Raw genomic sequence first — 19674 nt, 5'->3', positions numbered from 1 at the left:
CTGTTGATCCTGGGATTGAGATGCTGGCCTCTTCTGCCCCTCGGACCTGCTTGATCCATCCTGGTGCCCTGTGTCTGGTCGGAGTTTTATCACACCGCTCCTGTGAAGGACGGCCCTATGAGGTCAGTTGAGGGTTATACCTGTTAAAACTGTTAATATTATAGTCAGGCTGTCTGTTCTTGCCCAAATGAGGATGGGTTCCCTTTTGAGTCTGGTTCCTCTCGAGGTTTCTTCCTCATGTCGTCTGAGGGAGTTTTTCCTTGCCACCGTCGCCATAGGCTTGCCCATTGGGGATAGATTAGGGATAAAATTAGCTCATGTTTTAAGTCGTTCAAATTCTGTAAAGCTGCTTTGCGACAATGTTTATTGTTAAAAGCGCTATACAAATAAACTTGATTTGATTTGATAACCTGCATGTCTTTGGACTGTGGGGGAAACCGGAGCACCCGGAGGAAACCCACGCGGACACGGGGAGAACATGCAAACTTCGCACAGAAAGGCCCTCGCCGGTCATGGGGCTTGAACCCGGACCTTCTTGCTGTGAGGTGACAGCGCGAACCACTACACCACCGTGCCGCCCCTTATGATGAACATACAGCCTTGAAAACAATAACATCTGGTCTTTGATTTTGAAATTTTGTACAATGAATATGAAACTTGGCTAGCATTAAAAGAAGGTTGATAACATACATTTTGTCTATGGTTATTTTCTCAGATTTCATAAGACCAGATAAAACACATTGAATTTTAATTTTGAAAGAGTGGTCAATTTTAGTATTTATGAAGTTATTTAAATCAACCCAGGAAATATGACCATATGTACAATCCCAAAATAAGTGGGATATTGTTTCTTCAGCATTACCACAGAAAGAGCATTGTGTGTCAATATCTTTCTTATATTTTATTAGATTAGACTTGACAGGATAACGTCTGTTGGAGCCATATTTAAGATTGATAGAAATTTGCTTTGAGTTGCTGGCAACCTGTAAAAGAAAAATATTTTTAGTTAGTTATTATAAATACTTATATGCCTACCTCTTTGTTTATATACTTACCTCTTATGTTATGTATACTTACCTGGACCTAAACACCCTCTGTCTGCCCCAATGCACCTGTGATGTGGGCGGTACTGTGAAACCCCTCCCTCCGACGCGCATTGGTGGCGCGAATCGCAGATTTAATTGTTGCACTCACAGGTGCCTCGCAGACAGAGTGTGAGTAGGACACAGTTTTCGACCGCATAGCGTACCCTCTTAGTTTATACCTTTTATTTTTTTTTACCTTGTTTGTTGGATTCATTGAAAGTCAGCCGGACTGTGGAAAATAAATGGAACAACATCTCGTTTTATTTCACTCTCCGTGTGTGCTCACTGTGGAATGCGCGTCTAAACAACCCCACACTCTGCCTCGCGTGGCCCAGGAAATGTTTGGTAAAAAATGGCCACAGCATTAGTCGAGAACTGCTCCGAAGATTGACGCGGAACAAAGGATTACAAACCTGGAAGATCGCGTTGTGGATTATACGGAAGCGAGGACAGGAGAAAGTTCGCTGCGTGAGCCGACGTTTAAGGACACAGCGCACTGAAGAGACTTCACCTGGCATTGTGAGGAATTAATGAATGAACTTTTGGAAATTACTTTGACGGACACAAAAGCAGCAGAACTTTATTCTTTGATCCTCTGACACGGAAGCCCAGAGCGCCGCGGAAGCGGAGGAACTTTTAAAATCACTCTGTGCAGCGCGAAGAGGAAAATTAGGAACATGTACGAGGAAAAGCAACGAAATTAAAGCCTTGCTTATCGAAAATGGAGATGTGAAAAAAGTAGAGCTGCTTATGAAAGACTTTGTATCATACTTAAATGACTTTAAAGATGTACATGGAAGGATCTTGTCGGCGAAGATGAAAGGGAGACTGATTACATGGAGTGGTACGAGCCCCGAATGATGAACTTTGAATATTTTATGAAGGATGTGGACACTTGGAAAACGCAACAGTGCAAGCTGCAAGAGCTCGTTGACCACAAAGACAGTGTTTCCATTGTTTCCCGGGTCTCGACTAAATCGTCCTCCTCCTCCTCTTCTGTTAAAGGAACAGTCCACCGCACTTCCATAATGAAATATGCTCTTATCTGAATTGAGACGAGCTGCTCCGTACCTGTCCAAGCTTTGCGCGACCTCCCAGTCAGTCAGACGCAGTCAGACGCGCTGTCACTCCTGTTAGCAATGTAGCTAGGCTCAGTATGGCCAATGGTATTTTTTGGGGCTGTAGTTAGATGCGACCAAACTCTTCCGCGTTTTTCCTGTTTACATAGGTTTATATGACCAGTGATATGAAACAAGTTCAGTTACACAAGTTGAAACGTAGCGATTTTCTATGCTATGGAAAGTGCGCACGATAATGACAGGCGTACTAACACCTTCTGCGCGCTTCGGCAGCGCATTGATATCTGAGCTCCTTCCTGAGCTGAAGCGCGCAGAAGGTGTTAGTACGCCTGTCATTATCGTGCGGACTTTCCATAGCATAGAAAATCGCTACGTTTCAATTTGTGTAACTGAACTTGTTTCATATCACTGGTCATATAAACCTATGTAAACAGGAAAAACGCGGAAGAGTTTGGTCGCATCTAACTACAGCCCCAAAAAATACCATTGGCCATACTGAGCCTAGCTACATTGCTAACAGGAGTGACAGCGTGTCGGACTGCATCTGACTGACTGGGAGGTCGCGCAAAGCTCAGACAGGTATGGAGCAGCTCGTCTCAATTCAGATAAGAGCATATTTCATTATGGAAGTACGGTGGACTGTTCCTTTAAAGTCGCTGCGGCTGAGAAGGCTGCGCTGGAGGCGCACGCCAAAGCTCTGCCTGCATTGCATGCGCTGAAGATGGAAGAAACTGCTTTAAAATAAAAAATGGAACAACTAGAACTTAAAGGTGGGGTATGAGATTTTTTCAGGAGTATTTTTTTTACCATATTGCTTGAAAAGCTCCTCACACCCATGTTGCAAGCAGTACAATAGAAGGTTTGACCCAAAAATGAAATATTTTAATCCAGTCTACAGTGTAAAATAAAGGAAAAACGCCATCCAATCCTATAGAGCAAGGGTGCCCAACCAGTCGATCGCGGTCTACCAGTCGATCGCAGGCGGAGTTTCAGTCGATCGCGAGAATGACAAAAAAAAAAAACTTTGTTGAAAAAGCACACTAATAAAACCATCGTTCATGAGTGACCAGAATATATTTTCATATTAATACAATTAAGAAATATATAAATAATTCTTAAATATATAAATAATTCTGAATCCTATTCTGTTGCATGCTGGGTATGGTTTGCCATGGTTGCTAGGTTGTAACTAGGGGCCTAAAGCGCGAAGAAGCTTTAGAGTCCGCCTAGTTACAACCTAGCAACCAGTGTAGTGGAAGCTGAGAAGATAATGGCGGAAACCAAAAAAGCTAAAAATTATCACTTTCATCCTGAGTGGGAAGAGGATTACTTTTTTGTTTTTTCGAATTCAAAGCCAGTGTGTTTGATCTGTAATGCTACCGTGGCCATTCCAAAGAAGGGAAATTTGGAGCGACATTTCATGACCGTTCACAAGAGCTATGCTAAAGACTTCCCGGCGAAATCAGCTGTACGAACTGAAAAGGTAAACAACCTGAGGAGACAGCTAGCCGCAAAGCAGGCAGTGTTTACGCGACCTGTTAATAAGAGTAAAACTGCCACGATAGCGTCTTACCGTGTGAGTCGTGTTCTGGCAAAGCACAAGAAATGTTTTAAAGACGGCGAAGTTTTCAAAGAAGCCTTTGTGGAGGCCGCGGATGCACTTTTCGCTGACTTCAAGAACAAGAAGGAGATCATGTCGGCTATTCAAGAAACCCAGCTATCCAGGAACACCATTACAAGGCGGTGCGAGACCATGTCAGAGGACATTGAACTACAGCTTAGAAATGACATTGAGAGCTGTCTTTGTTTTTCGCTGCAATTTGACGAATCAACTGATGCTGTGGATGTGGCGCAGTTATGTGTTTTCATTCGGATGGTTTTTCATAACATGACGGCAAAAGAAGAGATTCTGACAATTTTGCCTTTGAAAGGGCACACAAGAGGGTCGGATGTTTTTGACACGTTTATGGAGTTTGTCAGTAAGTTGCATTTACCCCTCTTCAAACTTACGTCAATCACAACTGATGGGGCTCCATCTATGGTTGGGCATACTGCTGGGTTCGTTGCTTTGTGCAAGCAGTCGGAATCTTTCCCTGATTTTTTGAACTATCACTGTATCATTCACCAACAAGGGCTGTGCGGGAAGATTTTGAACATGAAGGACGTCATGGACATAGCTATAAAAATCGCGTGCTCTTTTCGGGCCAGGAGTTTACAGAGGCGCTTATTCCGTGCCCAGCTCGAGGAGGCAGGTGCAGACCACACCGATCTGCTGCTGCACACCGACGTCAGGTGGTTGAGCCGAGGCAAATTCCTCGAAAGATTTTTGGAACTTTTGCCCGAAATTAAAGAGTTCCTGAAGCACACAACTACCCATGCTGCTGCTTATACTCAGCTGGAGGACGGTCAGTGGCTCGCTGATTTGGCTTTTCTCACAGATGTCACCAATAAGATCAATGACTTGAATCTCGAGCTGCAGGGGAAAGGAAAGCACATCGCCAACATGATCAGTTCAGTGAACACCTTTAAAACGAAGTTGCGCCTGCTGGTACGCAGGTTGCAACAGTGTGATGTCAGGAACTTTCCGCACTTGGAGGCTGAGCTCCGCCGTCAGGGCAAAGACAGTATGGAACTTGCTCGTTATGAGCAACAGATCCAAAACATTCTTTTGGAGTTTGAGCGCCGGTTTACTGACTTTGCGTCCATTGAGCCTGTTGCTCAGTTTCTGTGCTTTCCATTTGGTGAAAATGTTGATGTGGATTGCATTGCGCCCAAAGTAGCCACACTCTTCAGCCTGGACTCCAGTGCTGTCGAGAATGAAATTCTCACACTGCAAAATGACATTGAGATGAAATGCAGAGCAACACCTGGGATAACTGGCGAATTCTGGAACCTGCTGCTGGATATCCAAACCTCAGACAATGCGCACTGAATATGACTTCCCTTTTTGGATCAACATATTTGTGTGAGTCTGCCTTTTCACACATGAAAATAATCAAGTCCAAGTACAGAACCACACTGACTGATGACCACCTCGCAGCCTGCTTAAGGCTGGCACTCAACTCCTACTGTCCGGATTACGAGAAGCTAGCTGCCTCCTCCCAGTGCCAGAAGTCCCACTAAGGTAGAGAAGTGTTTATTATTATTATTATTATTATTAGTAGTAGTAGTAGTATCTTGAATGACATATTCATATTATATCCATATACTTAGAGGAGTATTTTATCTGTTTTCCAGATTCATTTAAATCCAACTGCTGGTTTCCCTGCTATTGCCACTCTCCAGTGAAGTTTATCATTTTGAAATATTGGACTTCTCTTCTCCTTCCTGCTTTGAAGTTATCTCTTCTGGTGTGTGTGTGTGTGTGTGTGTGTGTTAATCTGTTGAATTCATGTTGAATTGATGTTTTCCAATTTTGGATTTCTGTTATGGAGTTTTTGGAGTGTTCTTTTCTGTAGGTGTGTGTGTGTGTGTGTTAATCTGTTGAATTCATGTTGAATTGATGTTTTCCAATTTTGGATTTCTGTTATGGAGTTTTTGGAGTGTTCTTTTCTGTAGTTGTGTGTGTGTGTGGTTGAGAGAGAGAGAGAGGGGGGGAGAGAGAGAGATGATGTGCCTCTGAAGTTCTGTTGTGACATGTTGATCAGTTCCTCATTTTTTTGTGCATTTATACTGCCTATTCTCCTCCTGTGCAAATAAAAACTCAACTACGTGTGATCTGCGATTGCGGCTCCTTGTTTGAATTATTGCCCGGCCCTTGATCTTGACTTGGTAGATCTCAGCATGCCATCAACTTCAAAAGTAGATCTTGGTTAAAAAAAGGTTGGGCACCCCTGCTATAGAGGTACCACCTCAAAATGTTTGGATACTGACATGTCAATCAGACTGAAGCCCGCGAGCAGCCCTCTGTGTGTGTGTGTGTGTGTGTGTGTGTGTGTGTGTGTGTGAGAGAGCGAGCAGGGAGAGACAGAAATGCACAGAAAAAGGTCCCTCCAGACAACGGGGATTTACACGAAAACGGAAGGAGATATTCACAACATTCTTTCACAGTGAGTGCCACAAGGATCTCCTGAACACACTGATGTAATTTTTTTGTCTGTAGTGTAAAAAATGAGGTCACTAGAGCGAGTTAAAAACGAGTGACTTTTCTGCCAAGTTTATAACGGCAGTCTATGGGGCTGGGCGGCTGTGCTCTCCTCACTTTCAGGCTTTTCATTCAAAAACTGCAAGTCCTATCGTGTAGGTAGACACATTGTGTGAATCAGGACAAGTGTGGCTACTACTTTTGAGAAAATTGTGTGTAGAGTGAAAATTGGGGCTGAAAACACACAGTTTAAATGAGAAAGTTTGAGCTATTTTTCCAAGCTCTCTACACCAGGGGTGTCCAAACTGATCCATAAAGGGCCGTGTGGCTGCAGGTTTTCATTCCAGCCATGCAGCAGCACACCTGATTTGGCTTATTCAATCAACTGACACACCCACCCTTTAATCAAGGGTGGGTGTGGCTGCAAGTATTTGACTGTGTGAAGACAGTTCAGTTGATTGAATGAGCCAAGTCAGGTGTGCTGCTGCATGGCTGGAATGAAAACCTGCAGCCACACGGCCCTTTATGGATCAGTTTGGACACCCCTGCTTTAGAAGAAGCAAAAAATCGCTGACAGTTCAGCCGATCCATCTGACCTGCCGCCGAAAAAAGCAAGAAAAACGATCGGCAAAACTAAGACTGTGTGCCAAAAATTTAAAGAGGAATACAGTACCTTGTATCCAGTTTTTGGTGCTTTCCAAAATCACGGTATATGTACAGGTAAACTTTTTCAATATCTGCTGTCTCTAGTCAGATTAGTTCTATGTGTTTATACCAAATACTTGTTTTTCAAATACTTGTTTTTATAATATGTATATCTTTAGATTTTCATTTATGATTCATTTATATATGTACTCAGAGATTCAAGCATTTTTCCATTTTTAATTTACTCATATGAATGTGGAAAGTTTTACAGTAGGTTTGCATGCTTTTTAGCTAATCAAGGTCTGAAGAATGTTATGATGGGGATCCTGTCTATCAAATTCACGTAGAACTGGAATAGATGTACTGTGTTTGAACCAATGTTTTGTTAATTGCTGATATTTTTATATTGTAATTTGTCATTTTTGAGAGAAAACACTTCTTGTTGCTTGAAGTTATAGAATAAAGTTTTCTCAGTTATTTGATAATCATTTGATTTCTTTACAGAATATATATTCTAAAAAAAAACAGTTTATGTTCATTTGCAAATATTTTTGAAGTTTGACAGAATAACTGAAGTTGTATGATTTAATATTGTAAGTATTCAAATGGTACTGATTGCCCTTTATTTTCACTGTAAAAAGCCACCAGAGGTCACCATTTCTGAATGCATTTTATAAAATTTTCCGAGCCCAAAGGGGGGCACACCCCCCTTTGGAACCCCCCCCCCCCCCCCCCCCCCCCCATACATGCTCTGCGTTGGCAGACATGGACAAATATCTCAAAACAACCATTACAGTTTGCTGTCATACAGGGTTGGCATGTCTGCAAAAGCGTAACATCAAAATCAAGACTGACCAGTTCAAAGACTCCCAAGAAGAGCTTTGCAGCCACTATGGCATCAACTGTGGGCCAAAAACATAGACAGCTACCTACCTTGCCAACATGCAGTTTCTGTGATGATGCCCATTCAGTCATTTACTGCACCAAGTTTGCATTGGAGCCTCATGTTGTGAAAGTAGAACATTTGAAAAACAACAGTCACTGCTTTGGCTGTCTTAGAAGGGGTCACATGAGCAAAACCTGTGAGAAAAGACTAGAATGCCAAACATGTAAAGGAAGACACCCCACACTGCTGCACGTTGACCACGCCGACCACAAGCAGCAGACAAACGAGAGTAAAGTGATTGCTGATTTGCAGCAGGCCGTAGCAGCGAAAGCGTCTCAATGTAATGAACTTCAGCAAAAGTTGTTCGCCCAGAAGGTACCTGCAGATGACTTAAACAAGAGCCTAAAGGAAGCGATCAGTGAGTCCGAGAGGAAATTGGTGGAGGCTGAAGAAAAGTACAATGTAGAATTAAATGCTTTTGAGCGTGAAGTTAATTTACTGAGAAACGAGAGAGAAACTGCAGACCAGAGAGTTGCAGATTTGGCCAGAGACATTATGCAAGCAGAGCAGGATTTGTCTGAAGCTAAAAGCCAAAACAAGAATCTGAAATCTCAGAATGAATCGCTTAGGAAAGCCATGGCAGCACTGCAAAATGACCGTGATCAGCTCATTGAGGAGTTCAAGATTTTACGCAGCAGATACGATGAAGAACTCAGGGAAGCTACAGCATCCATGAATAAATTTGAGCATCAGCTAAATGATTCCACCTCGGAGATATCAGCTCTTGCTACAGAAAAGAATGTCTTGGTCCAAAAGCTTCTGGCCCTGGAAAGCAAAGCTCCACACTCGAAATGAAATTATCGGCGCTGGTGAACGGTCTTTCACAAACCCTGTCTGAGAAAGAGGCCCAGCTTAAACACGCATCGCTGGAGAAGAGTTCCTATAGTAGACAGGTTAATGCATTTTCTAAAGCAATGGTCAGTCTGCAGTCTCACTGAGACAGACTGATGGAGGAACTCAGGAAGGCCAAGAAGGAAGTCGAACATAGACAGCAAACAAGCCCTGATTTACTCAACTCAATCAAATTGGAGGATTCAAATAGCCTTAGCGTCAGTGTCGGTGCTCTTCAGACTGAGAGAGATAGACTGTTTAAGGAGGTTGGAAATTTGCAGTCTGAAAACGCTAAGCTAGTGGAGTTGAAGCAAAAATATGATGACCAACAGAGGGCACTACAAGAAGCGCACACTTTCAAACAACAGTGTGAAAAAGACATTCTGGGATACCAGGCAGAGCTAGCAGAGCTGAGGTCTGAACAGAGTCGACTGCAGTCTGAATGTCAAGCTCTCAGGGAGACCAGCAGGGACTCACAATTTGTTCCAGGTAAAGGCCCAACTTCAGAACAGGTTATGCAGCTACAGTCTCACCTACAGCTCTGCCTAGTAGAGATTCAGCAGAGAGATATTGGCTTCCAGCAGCTCAACATCAAGTTGCAGCAGGCTGTAGAGGAGAAAACTGCTGTTTCTGCTCAATTGAGAGCCGTATCTCAGACTCTGAGAGAAACCCAGCTTAGTTTGAGTGAGCTGCAGAACCGCTATTACTGGGTAGCAAATCAACAAGCCCAACACTCACCTGCACAGGTGCAACTTCCACACAGTATGTGTGGAAGTTGCTCCTGGAAAACAGGAAAACAGCAGCGCTGCAGGTGATCTGGATGGATTGGACATCAGAGAACTTAAGAGCAGACTGGCAGAAGCAGAGCTCCAGCTTGACTCTACCCAGCAATATGCTCAACGACAGACTGGAGGAAGAACAAGTGCGGAGACAAGCAGTGGAAGAAGCACTGGGATTGGCTGAGCAGAGGATTAAGAGTATGGAACCCAGCCCTTCCAGATCTTCTCAGTGAGACTTCAGTATCCAGTTAGAACCTGAAGAGGAATGGGAAGCACTCATTTTAGATCCGAAGCAACACCTGCTTATGTGCACAATGAAGAGTGGTGTTCACTCATGCTGTCACTGGCTGCAAGGTCGCAGTCTTTGCTGCTCCAAGATGTTGACATCCAGAGCAAAATCTCGCTACTGCTTCTTGACCTACCTGCTTGCACTCCATGTCCTCATCTTCATGTGCTTCATTGGAGCTTTATAGACATTGCAAATCAAGGACAGGTTACTTGAACAAATGAGAAACATAGATTTAAACTTTCTCAAGCAATGAATACTGCAGTTGCGGTCAAAAAGACTGAATCCTCAACCATTGATCATGATTTATATTTTCTCAATTGCTGTTCCCATTATCTGGTTGTACAGAGTCGATATTAATATTGATATCAACCCAAAATGAGGTGTTATTTCCACATACTATAGACTGTGATCGGCTTGGTGTATTAGGGCCCTTATTCATTAACAGATAAACAGCATACTCAGATTTCAGTTTTGTATAAATATTTCATGCACAGCAAAACCATCGCTGTCTCCATAAATTAGGGATTCATCAGTGGTAAGATTCACTTGAGGGATGTTTTGGCAACACACTACATACAACAAATATCCTGAGCTCATGTCAAATGTCAGTGTGTCCACTCATTGTGCATCGGTCATTTGTCATGCAACTGATATTGCATTAAATATTTATTTATAGATTCGTGTAGCAGGGCCCCCAGTTAGGCCTCTAATGATAATCAATAAATCAATTAATCGCAAGATAACTTTTCTGGCCACGATAATTTCTATTTGCATTCTTGTTTGTTTTCCTCGTGTGTGTCTCTCTCTCTCTCTCTCTCTCTCTCTCTCTCTCTCTCTTCCCCCCAAAGAGACTGAATGTCAAAAGGCTTCTATCGGTCTCTACTGACTCCTCTCGTTTCCAGGTCTCCAACCTTTTTTCCTCTGAGAGCTACTTTTACAAAATAAAAATGGCCGAGAGCTACTCATGTTTTGTAACATTTATTCTCATCGCTCATTTCGAAGAAGCAAAATAAGCTTTCTTTTCCTGAACGTTTACGGTACAATATGTTACTGTCCACATCTCACATTCTGTATTAAAACATCACAAAAATATTATCGTTGTTATTATTATTACTACTACAAATACAGATTGTTACTTATTCACTTATCCTTGTTATCTATGTCCATGTCCCTGTATCACACTTCACAAAACTATTTACATGCACCAAGACATCTGAAAATGAAATGTTATCATGGATCACTTACAATTTCTACAAACCAAGAATCAAAAACTTTACCCAACTTTGGAAAGTCCGGGTCCGCTTTGCAGAGTGCAATAAATCCAGAGTGACGACCCGTCATTGCAGGTGCTCCGTCAGTTGTAACAGCCACCAGCTTTTCAATAGGGATCTTTTTTCCACAAAGTAATCCTTTACTGCGTTATAAATATCAACTCCCCTGGTTGTAGTTTTCAATGGGAGTAAGGTCAAAAACTCCTCTTTGGTGGAAAAGTCGTCAAACACCATCCGAATGAAAACAGCCAGCTGGGCTGCATCACTGCGGTCCACAGACTCATCGCACTGAATAGAGAACCATTTGCACCTGTTCATGTCCGATTCCAGCTGTTTTACCGCATCCGCAGACAGCGCAGACACTCCTTGCCATGGTATTGGCACCAAGCTGTACATCGGCAATAGCAGACAAAATTTCCTCTTTATTTTTATGGTCCCTGAACAACGTTTCAGCCACCGCGGTCATGGCCTCCTTTACGATCCCGCCATCGGTGAACGGCTTTTTCCGCTTCGTTAAAACGTGCGCCACTTTAAACGAAGCCTCAGTTGCTGAATTGGCCTTCTTCGCCGGTTTGGTGAACAGAGACTGTTGCCGTTGAAGTGTTGTCTTCAGCTCCGTTATCTTGTCTTTTCGTAGACTGCTGCCCGCAGGAATGTCCCGCGAAAAGTTGCCGTGGACTTTGGTGAAATGGCGCTCCACATTACATCTTTTACTGACGGACACGCTGGCACCGCAGATCAGACACACACTTGTTTTTGTTGTTAGTTTGCACTTTTTGTTTACAAAGGTCCTAACTGGCAGTTTGTTTTCCCTGTCTGAGCCTAATGTTTAATATCTTTTAAGGGCAATCTTGTTACAGAGACTTAATAATCCATTTTATTTATTGTTTTGGTTGTTTGATTTTTATTCAAGTGCAGTTTTTTCTTAAGTCCTTGCCGTAAGCCAGACTACATTAGGCTATTCTTATGTTAACAAGTCCATTTTATTTAGGCCTATTGTTTCTGGTTGTCTTGCAGTTCCTGTGTTAAATGTTCTTTAGAAAGTAAAGTTTATTGATCTTTGAAAGGGTGTATTTGCATTATTATTCCATTATCATTATATTAGTTGAAAATGGTCTTAAAATGTCAATATTATCGTTTATCGCAATAATTTCTTGGTCAATTAATCGTCCAGCAAAATCTGTTATCATTACAGGCCTACCCCCAGTCAGATTTTCTGAGACAGGACTCTGCATGTATACATGTGTCAATATTACATTTCGATATTGGCACAATTGCCTCACCTTTAAACCTGGTTTATGATACGATGAGAATATTATTCTTAAAAATGCGTGATCTTCCTGCGTTGGAATAATGTTTGCAAACTTTGCCTTCACCATCAAGAACACATTCAGTTAATCCAAACTAAGGACCTTAGACAGTTTTTTAAACAGGGCAGAATTTATTTCGCTGTACAAAGTACGGTCTCTATAGGCAACCTCCTCCAGAACTTAACACAAGAGGTGTGTTAATATTGTGCATGTCGAATATTGCAATATATTGTATCACAGATTGTCAGCACATGTTTAGTGCGCATACATGTGTGTGTGAGGGAGAATTTGGAATTTTGTTTTGCCACACTGAAGTGAGTAATGTGCTAGAGAAGTGTGTATGAGGTTTAAAGTGGTGAGTATTTACTACAGCGTCAGTGAGAGAGAGAGAGAGAGCTCTTACATAGTTTCTTTAAAACTCATTTCCATTAGCGTGTGCTGAAATAGTTTTTACATCACACACACACACACACACACACACACACACACACACACACACACACACACACACTTTCTTGCCCTTTAACTGTGCATGCATTGTGAAAGTGTGCGTTTGTGTAGGTTGTGACTGTTGCGACGACTTGGAGGTTTGGACAGCGTTTGTGTATTTAATTATAGGTTAATGATGGTAAATACATGGACTTTGCCATATTGCATTACATTTACATTGGACTTCAACTTTTTTCAACTTTTTTGACCTTTTTCACCTGAAGGACTTTACTGGCGCATAAAATGTGAAAAAAAACCCCCAAAAAACCCAAATGTAAACATTGTTGTGATTGATATATGGACTGATGTATTATGGTTATGGAATATGAGAAGGTGTAATGTATGGCATCTATTTAGTGTCGTATGGCTCCTTTTGGTAAATAATGTTAGTAATTGTCCTGCAGTAGCCATGACAATTAGGGGCCAGTGTGTTGGAGCCATATTTGAGATTGATAGAAATTTGCTTTGAGTTGCTGGCAACCTGTAAAAGAGAGATTTTTAGTTAGTTATTATAAATACTTACCTGTTGTTTATATGCCTACCTCTTTGTTTATATACTTGACCTCTTATGTATACTTACCTGGACCTAAACACCCTCTGTCTGGCCCAATGCACCTGTGATGTGGGCGGTACTGTGAAACCCCTCCCTCCGACGCGCATTGGTGGCGCGAATCGCAGATTTAATTGTTGCACTCACAGGTGCCTCGCAGACAGAGTGTGAGTAGGACACAGTTTTAGACCGCATAGCGTACCCTCTTAGTTTATACCCTTTTTTTTTTTACCTTATTTGTTGGATTCATTGAAAGTCAACCGGACTGTGGAAAATAAATGGAACATCTCGTTTTATTTCACTCTCCGTGTGTGCTCACTGTGGAATGCGCGTCTAAACAACCCCACACTCTGCCTCGCGTGGCCCAGGAAATGTTTGGTAAAAAATGGCCACAGCATTAGTCGAAAACTACTCCGAAGATTGACGCGGAACAAAGGATTCCAAACCTGGAAGATAGCGTTGTGGATTATACGGAAGCGAGGACAGGAGAAAGTTTGATTCAGTTGGTCAGGTCGAGGCTCAGCAACGTTATGGGGCAATAAAATGAAGTCAGCTGATGGCCTGAATGTACTGAATGACCAGGTTATTATCATATCAATGGATTATTTCTTCCCTGATGGCACGGGCATAAAATTAAGGCTCAGATTGTGAAAGAGTGGTTCAGAAAGCATGAGGAATCATTTTCACACATGAATTGGCCATCACAGGGTCCTGACTTTGACCCCATTGAAAGTCTTCGGAATGTACTGGAGAACACTTTACAGGGTGGTTCGATTCTCCCTTCATCAGTACAATTAATGCAACTCTGAACACAAATAAATGTTGTGACATTACATAAGGTTGTTGAAACAGTGCCACAGCAAATATGGGCTGTAATTAGTGCTAAAGGCAGTTCAACTAAATATTAGTATGTGCAATTTTAAAAAAAATTTTTGTGGGCAGTGTATTTTAGCGGAGCTTCTGTGCGTGAAGCAGAGCTCCATACTGAAGAGAATACGGTAATGCAGACCTGGGCATTTTACAGCCCGCGGGCCGCATCCGGCCCTTTTGGTTCATTCTGACCGGCCCGCGTAAGGTTAATTAGAAATTACAAAATAAACGTATTTTCTAATTTTACCTCATGCATGGACTGAATGTGCATTGCTTTTATTGTGAAGTTGTGTTCAACAAAAACGCAATGCGCGCGACATGAACATGACATGAAATCCCACAAAACCTAATCCCGCGATAACTACTTCCGTAATTTGTCCAGACCAACCACAAACTTGTACGTCATCCTTCAAACGGTCCAGCCAATCACATAGTGTGACGTCACCAGCAGGCGCCGGAGCCCGAGCCGATCTGTAGATCTGATTCCTACACCGAATCGACTGATGATCATCTGTCAGCTGTGCTTCGCATCTCCACCTCAGACATTCAATCTGACTCTGATGTGCTCGTTAAAGACCAACAGAGACTAGATTTCTCTCACTGAACAAATAAAAAACTGAAAAACACCAAATGAGGTGATTAGACTACAAATGTGGGCATCATTATTATAATATGATGTATCTTGCTTGATATTTGGAGTAGAAAGACAATATTGTGATGTCTTTATTGTGTTTTGGGGTGAATGTGACTGAAAAAAAATGGTACAAACGTTCACATTTTGTTAACCATTGTTTTGGGAAATTTGATTGAATAAATGACATTTTTTGTAAGGCAACCTCGTTTTTTTCCATACTCTTACCAGTCTTAGCAGCTTGTAAAAACAATGTTATTTACTGCTTTATATAAAGAAATACAATTAATATTATGCAGAATTTAGTTCAGGCTTTTGGTCCGGCCCTCCACAAAATTTTCTGTTTCTCATGTGGCCCCATGGAAAAAATAATTGCCCACCCCTACGGTAATGCATCAACTAATTGTGTATTTGTTTACAACCATCCATCATCCGTAACCGCTTATCCTGTGCAGGGTCGCGGGCAAGCTGGAGCCTATCCCAGCTGACTATGGGTGAGAGGCAGGGTACACCCTAGACAAGTCACCAGGGGCCTCATGTACAAAGCTTGCGTACGCACAAAAAAGCTACGTGCGTCACTTTCTGTGCAAACATTCGTATGTACAAAGATTGACTTGGCGTGGAAAAGTGCGGTACTCTACGCAAACCTCATGGCTGGCGTACGCACATTTCTGGTGCATCTTGGTACTTGGCGACACTTAGAGGCAGAGCAACGCAACTACATTTAGGCCTACTCGGTCAAGAGTCATGACATGGCGATAAGAGGCATCCAAAAATGCATCGGAACATCAGGATGCGTGAATTGAAATGTATGTCAGTCATACGACATTGTCGAGACACATAATGTGAGACTGTTGGGTAAATGCCAACAGATCCATCAACCATCCCTTCCATATTGTAATTACGGGAAATGAGAAACTCCAGCAATATCATTTCGATATTATTCCCATTGACTATTGGTTAATTAATTAAATTAAAGAATGCACATGCAGGACCATGCATTGCAGCTAGCTTAATAGATCTTCCTCGCGCATTTGCCGCGAGGTGCCAGACTGAAATATTATGAGTTGATGTTGCGTGGGGTAGCCTTATCACATAATTACCAAGATCAATATATGAAACGATTTCCAAGTGCGTACAAATCAGACACAGCCGCGGTGTGTGGCATGTTACACAATGTGGTGCAGCGGCACGGCGTGCCAATAATGGAGCGAGACCTGCCGGAGGACCCAGACCCTGGGCCTCACAACGAGGTGCCACAGCGACATGGCATACAAACCCGGCAGCGCTTAACAGCCACAATGTGAAAAGGTAAGGACAGACGGGACATGGGACACCATTCATTTTTTTAAGATATTCTTTTAATGTGTTATTCAATTCCTTCAATTCCTCGCGGATTCCCTCGAGGTTGTCGTTAATCGCCTCTATCCCCTTTAAAATTTCCCCCTGCGACTCAAGGACCGCGCGCGTCAGCACCCGGCCTGTGGACCCGGCAACAGGGGCAGGCGGTGGAGAAGGGGGGCAGGTGATAGTGATGCTGGATCCGCTCGGCTGGGGGTCCTCTTCCTGCTCGGGTGGGATGGACTGGGGGCCTCCTGTTGTTCCCTGGCACCCTGCTAGAATACATTTGTCATTAAAATCCTATTGTGGAAAATATGTGCACATGTTTTATTTCTGGTTACATGTGGCTAGGAATATTGGGCCTACTAAGAGAGGAAGACATTTCCTCAAATACAGGGTGTCCCCGAAAAAATGTACACATTAGAGCACTAAAGGTGTTTTTTTGTTTTCAAAACCCATGCAACTCAAATAGACACTCATTGTGGCACAGGCACTGCGGACGATGCGAATCATACCGTTATCTTGGTATTGAGGTATTTCACCTGACGTCACAGGGTCACGTGACGCCCCGGTGTCTGCCATTTTGGACGGCAAGCTAGCTAATGTCAACAACAGTAGCTGGTATGTTACTGTAGCAATGTTTACGTTCAGTCATTTGGATGACTGTTAAAACCTTTCAATCTCAAGTTTTTCCTTTACTGGATTTACTAGTTTACTGAGCCAGCCAGCCCCGGAGCTAGCCAGCCAGCCAGCCAGCCCCGGAGCTAGCCAGCCAGCCAGCCAGCCCCGGAGCTAGCCAGCCAGCCAGCCAGCCCCGGAGCTAGCCAGCCAGCCAGCCAGCCCCGGAGCTAGCCAGCCAGCCAGCCAGCCCCGGAGCTAGCCAGCCAGCTAGCCAGCCCCGGAGCTAGCCAGCCAGCCAGCCCCGGAGCTAGCTAGCCCCGGAGCTAGCCAGCCAGCCAGCCCCGGAGCTAGCTAGCCCCGGAGCGCTAGCCAGCCAGCCAGCCCCGGAGCTAGCTAGCCCCGGAGCGCTAGCCAGCCAGCCAGCCCCGGAGCTAGCTAGCCCCGGAGCGCTAGCCAGCCAGCCAGCCCCGGAGCTAGCTAGCCCCGGAGCGCTAGCCAGCCAGCCAGTCCCGGAGCTAGCTAGCCCCGGAGCGCTAGCCAGCCAGCCAGCCCCGGAGCTAGCTAGCCCCGGAGCGCTAGCCAGCCAGCCAGCCCCGGAGCTAGCTAGCCCCGGAGCGCTAGCCAGCCAGCCAGCCCCGGAGCTAGCTAGCCCCGGAGCGCTAGCCAGCCAGCCAGCCCCGGAGCTAGCTAGCCCCGGAGCGCGCTCAGTAAACTAGTAAATACAGTAAAGGAAAAACTTATAACGGGCCATGTCTCAACAGACTAAGAAGTTATTTCAATGACATTTAATAACATTTTGTTTATCCTGAGGACCGAAAGTAAATGAAAATGTGAACAAACCTTAGCTGTCAGTGAACAATCCTGGTGGAAGCAGGTAAACGTCGTTCTGTAAGCCTGCTAACCTCAATTTTTGCAAATACCTCTCCCTCTGCTCGCCCTGTAAATGCCCTACGTCGCTGGATAGTGAAGGTGTTTTCTGCATCTCGCTCCTTTTTCTTTTATGTTTTTCGTTTGTCGCCTTCCTCGCATTCAAACTGATTCGAGCCGTGCCGTCCAAAATGGCAATGTCACATGACTTGGTCACGTGAGTGAAATACCTCAATAGGCTACATTCACATTCAGTGGCATACAATCAGTGACCGTTGCATGTCTCATAGCATACACTTTGAACATCACTTTAATTGGAGGTGACAGAACAATTAAGTGATGCATGTGAATTCTATTACACTGTGCTAAAGGCAGGGATTAATGCGAATAAATGTTAATGTTAAATGTTAATAATAAATGTTAAATGTTAATTTGATTAACGCGAGATTTCTAACATTTAATTAACATTAACGCGTTAGTAAAAGTTGCCATGTCTTTTACCTAACGCGGGCCTTACTGCACGTCTATTTATACTAATTAAAATATTCAGTGTGGAATAATTGAGGGAGGAGATGGGGCGGGGAACGGGGCTCGTGCATGTGCACCGAATTCCACGTTGATTGGGATGTACAACAGGAGAGTGCGTGGAAACCTTCGTACGCACTGATTGATACATCCGGATTTTTTTGGTCGTATGCAAATTTCCCAATTTTGACGTGCGCACATATTTAGTGGGAAATCCACGCAGGTCTTTGTACATGAGGCCCCTGGTCACCAGATTTTTGATGACTTTGGTGAACAACATGCGTGCACCACCACAGGGAACTGGATCGTAAGTGCAAGGCAACATATAAACACTTGACCACCAGACAACAAAATTTGTATCTTTGTTTACATAAGATAGATGGGTTTTTATCCAGCACTTATTTTTAATTTGCTTTTTAAAAAATGTGATTATTTGCTAACACTGTAGCAGCCCTTGGAATTAAGAACAACAGGAAAGAGTCTATGACAGGTGCAGATGCGTTTTATTCCTCTTGAACACGAGTATAGCTTCGAACACCAGACATCATACACCGAGCACCATGAAAACTAAAGAAAACAAAAGTAATAAAATTAAAGAAAACAAAATTAGCGTAACATGGTTGTAAACATGGTCACCTCACAGCAAGAAGGTCCTGGGTTTGAGCCCAGCGGCCAGCGAGGGTCTTTCTGTGCGGAGTTTGCATGTTCTCCCCGTGTCTGCGTGGGTTTCCTCCAGGTGCTCCGGTTTCCCCCACAGTCGAAAGACATGCAGGTTAGGTTAACTGGTGACTCTAAATTGACCGTAAGTGTGAATGGTTGTTTGTCTCTTTTGTCAGCCCTGCGATGACCTGGTGACTTGTCCAGGGTGTACCCCACCTCTCACCCATAGTCAGCTGGGATAGGCTCCAGCTTGCACGTGACCCTGCACAGGATAAGCAGTTATAGATGATGGATGGATGGTTGTAAACAAATACGCAATTTTGCAGAGTCATTTTTACAGACTATTTTCTGAACTTTACACACCTTGCTCAACTAAACCAAGGGTGCAGACCTCTACAAGTTCGCTAAACATGCACCATTAGCCTCTGTGCTCAAAGTCTCGTGCTAAACTACAGTTCAACCAATGCACTGAACACAAACAAAACACAATCAATAAACAGCAAGCACAAACTTTACATTGTGAATGAATGACATATCAGGATGACAGACAGTAAAGCTTTATAACATACCGTGCTAAACCTCTGATGGAGGTACATGCTGAGTATAAACACAGCAGTGAGCATCTGTAGCATAACAAATACAGCTTCCTGGGCTAAACAGCTCCACCCGGAACATGAACAATAAGTGACAGTTTGTGCACTCACACTAATTAATAGATCACTGATATTGCACGTCATGTTTTTGCATTGCAATGTATTGTTACATTTCTACCAGACGTACAAACCAATCAGTTAAATTCTC

At 43.4% G+C, this 19674-nt stretch overlaps 2 protein-coding genes across 2 annotated transcripts in view; both read left to right on the top strand.

The window, feature by feature from the left end:
• Positions 1-2779: 2779 nt before the first annotated feature.
• Positions 2780-19674, top strand: part of LOC132901323 (general transcription factor II-I repeat domain-containing protein 2-like) — a 17564-nt gene continuing 669 nt past the window's right edge. Inside the window, exons 1-2 of the mRNA XM_060943672.1 lie at positions 2780-5288; positions 5402-6213. Of these exons, the coding sequence (XP_060799655.1) occupies positions 3435-5096 (1662 nt within the window). The 5' untranslated portion in view covers positions 2780-3434 and the 3' untranslated portion in view covers positions 5097-5288; positions 5402-6213. The remainder of the gene's footprint in view (positions 5289-5401; positions 6214-19674) is intronic.
• LOC132885378 (serine/threonine-protein kinase D1-like) overlaps positions 9491-19674 on the top strand; it is a 25210-nt gene continuing 15026 nt past the window's right edge. The window contains exon 1 of the mRNA XM_060920021.1: positions 9491-9647. Coding sequence (XP_060776004.1) covers positions 9491-9647 — 157 coding nt within the window. The remainder of the gene's footprint in view (positions 9648-19674) is intronic.

This window comes from Neoarius graeffei, chromosome 1, assembly GCF_027579695.1.
Source record: "Neoarius graeffei isolate fNeoGra1 chromosome 1, fNeoGra1.pri, whole genome shotgun sequence".
Taxonomy (NCBI): domain Eukaryota; kingdom Metazoa; phylum Chordata; class Actinopteri; order Siluriformes; family Ariidae; genus Neoarius; species Neoarius graeffei.
Note: the sequence above shows the minus strand (reverse complement) of the source record. Positions and strands in the feature narration are given on the sequence as shown.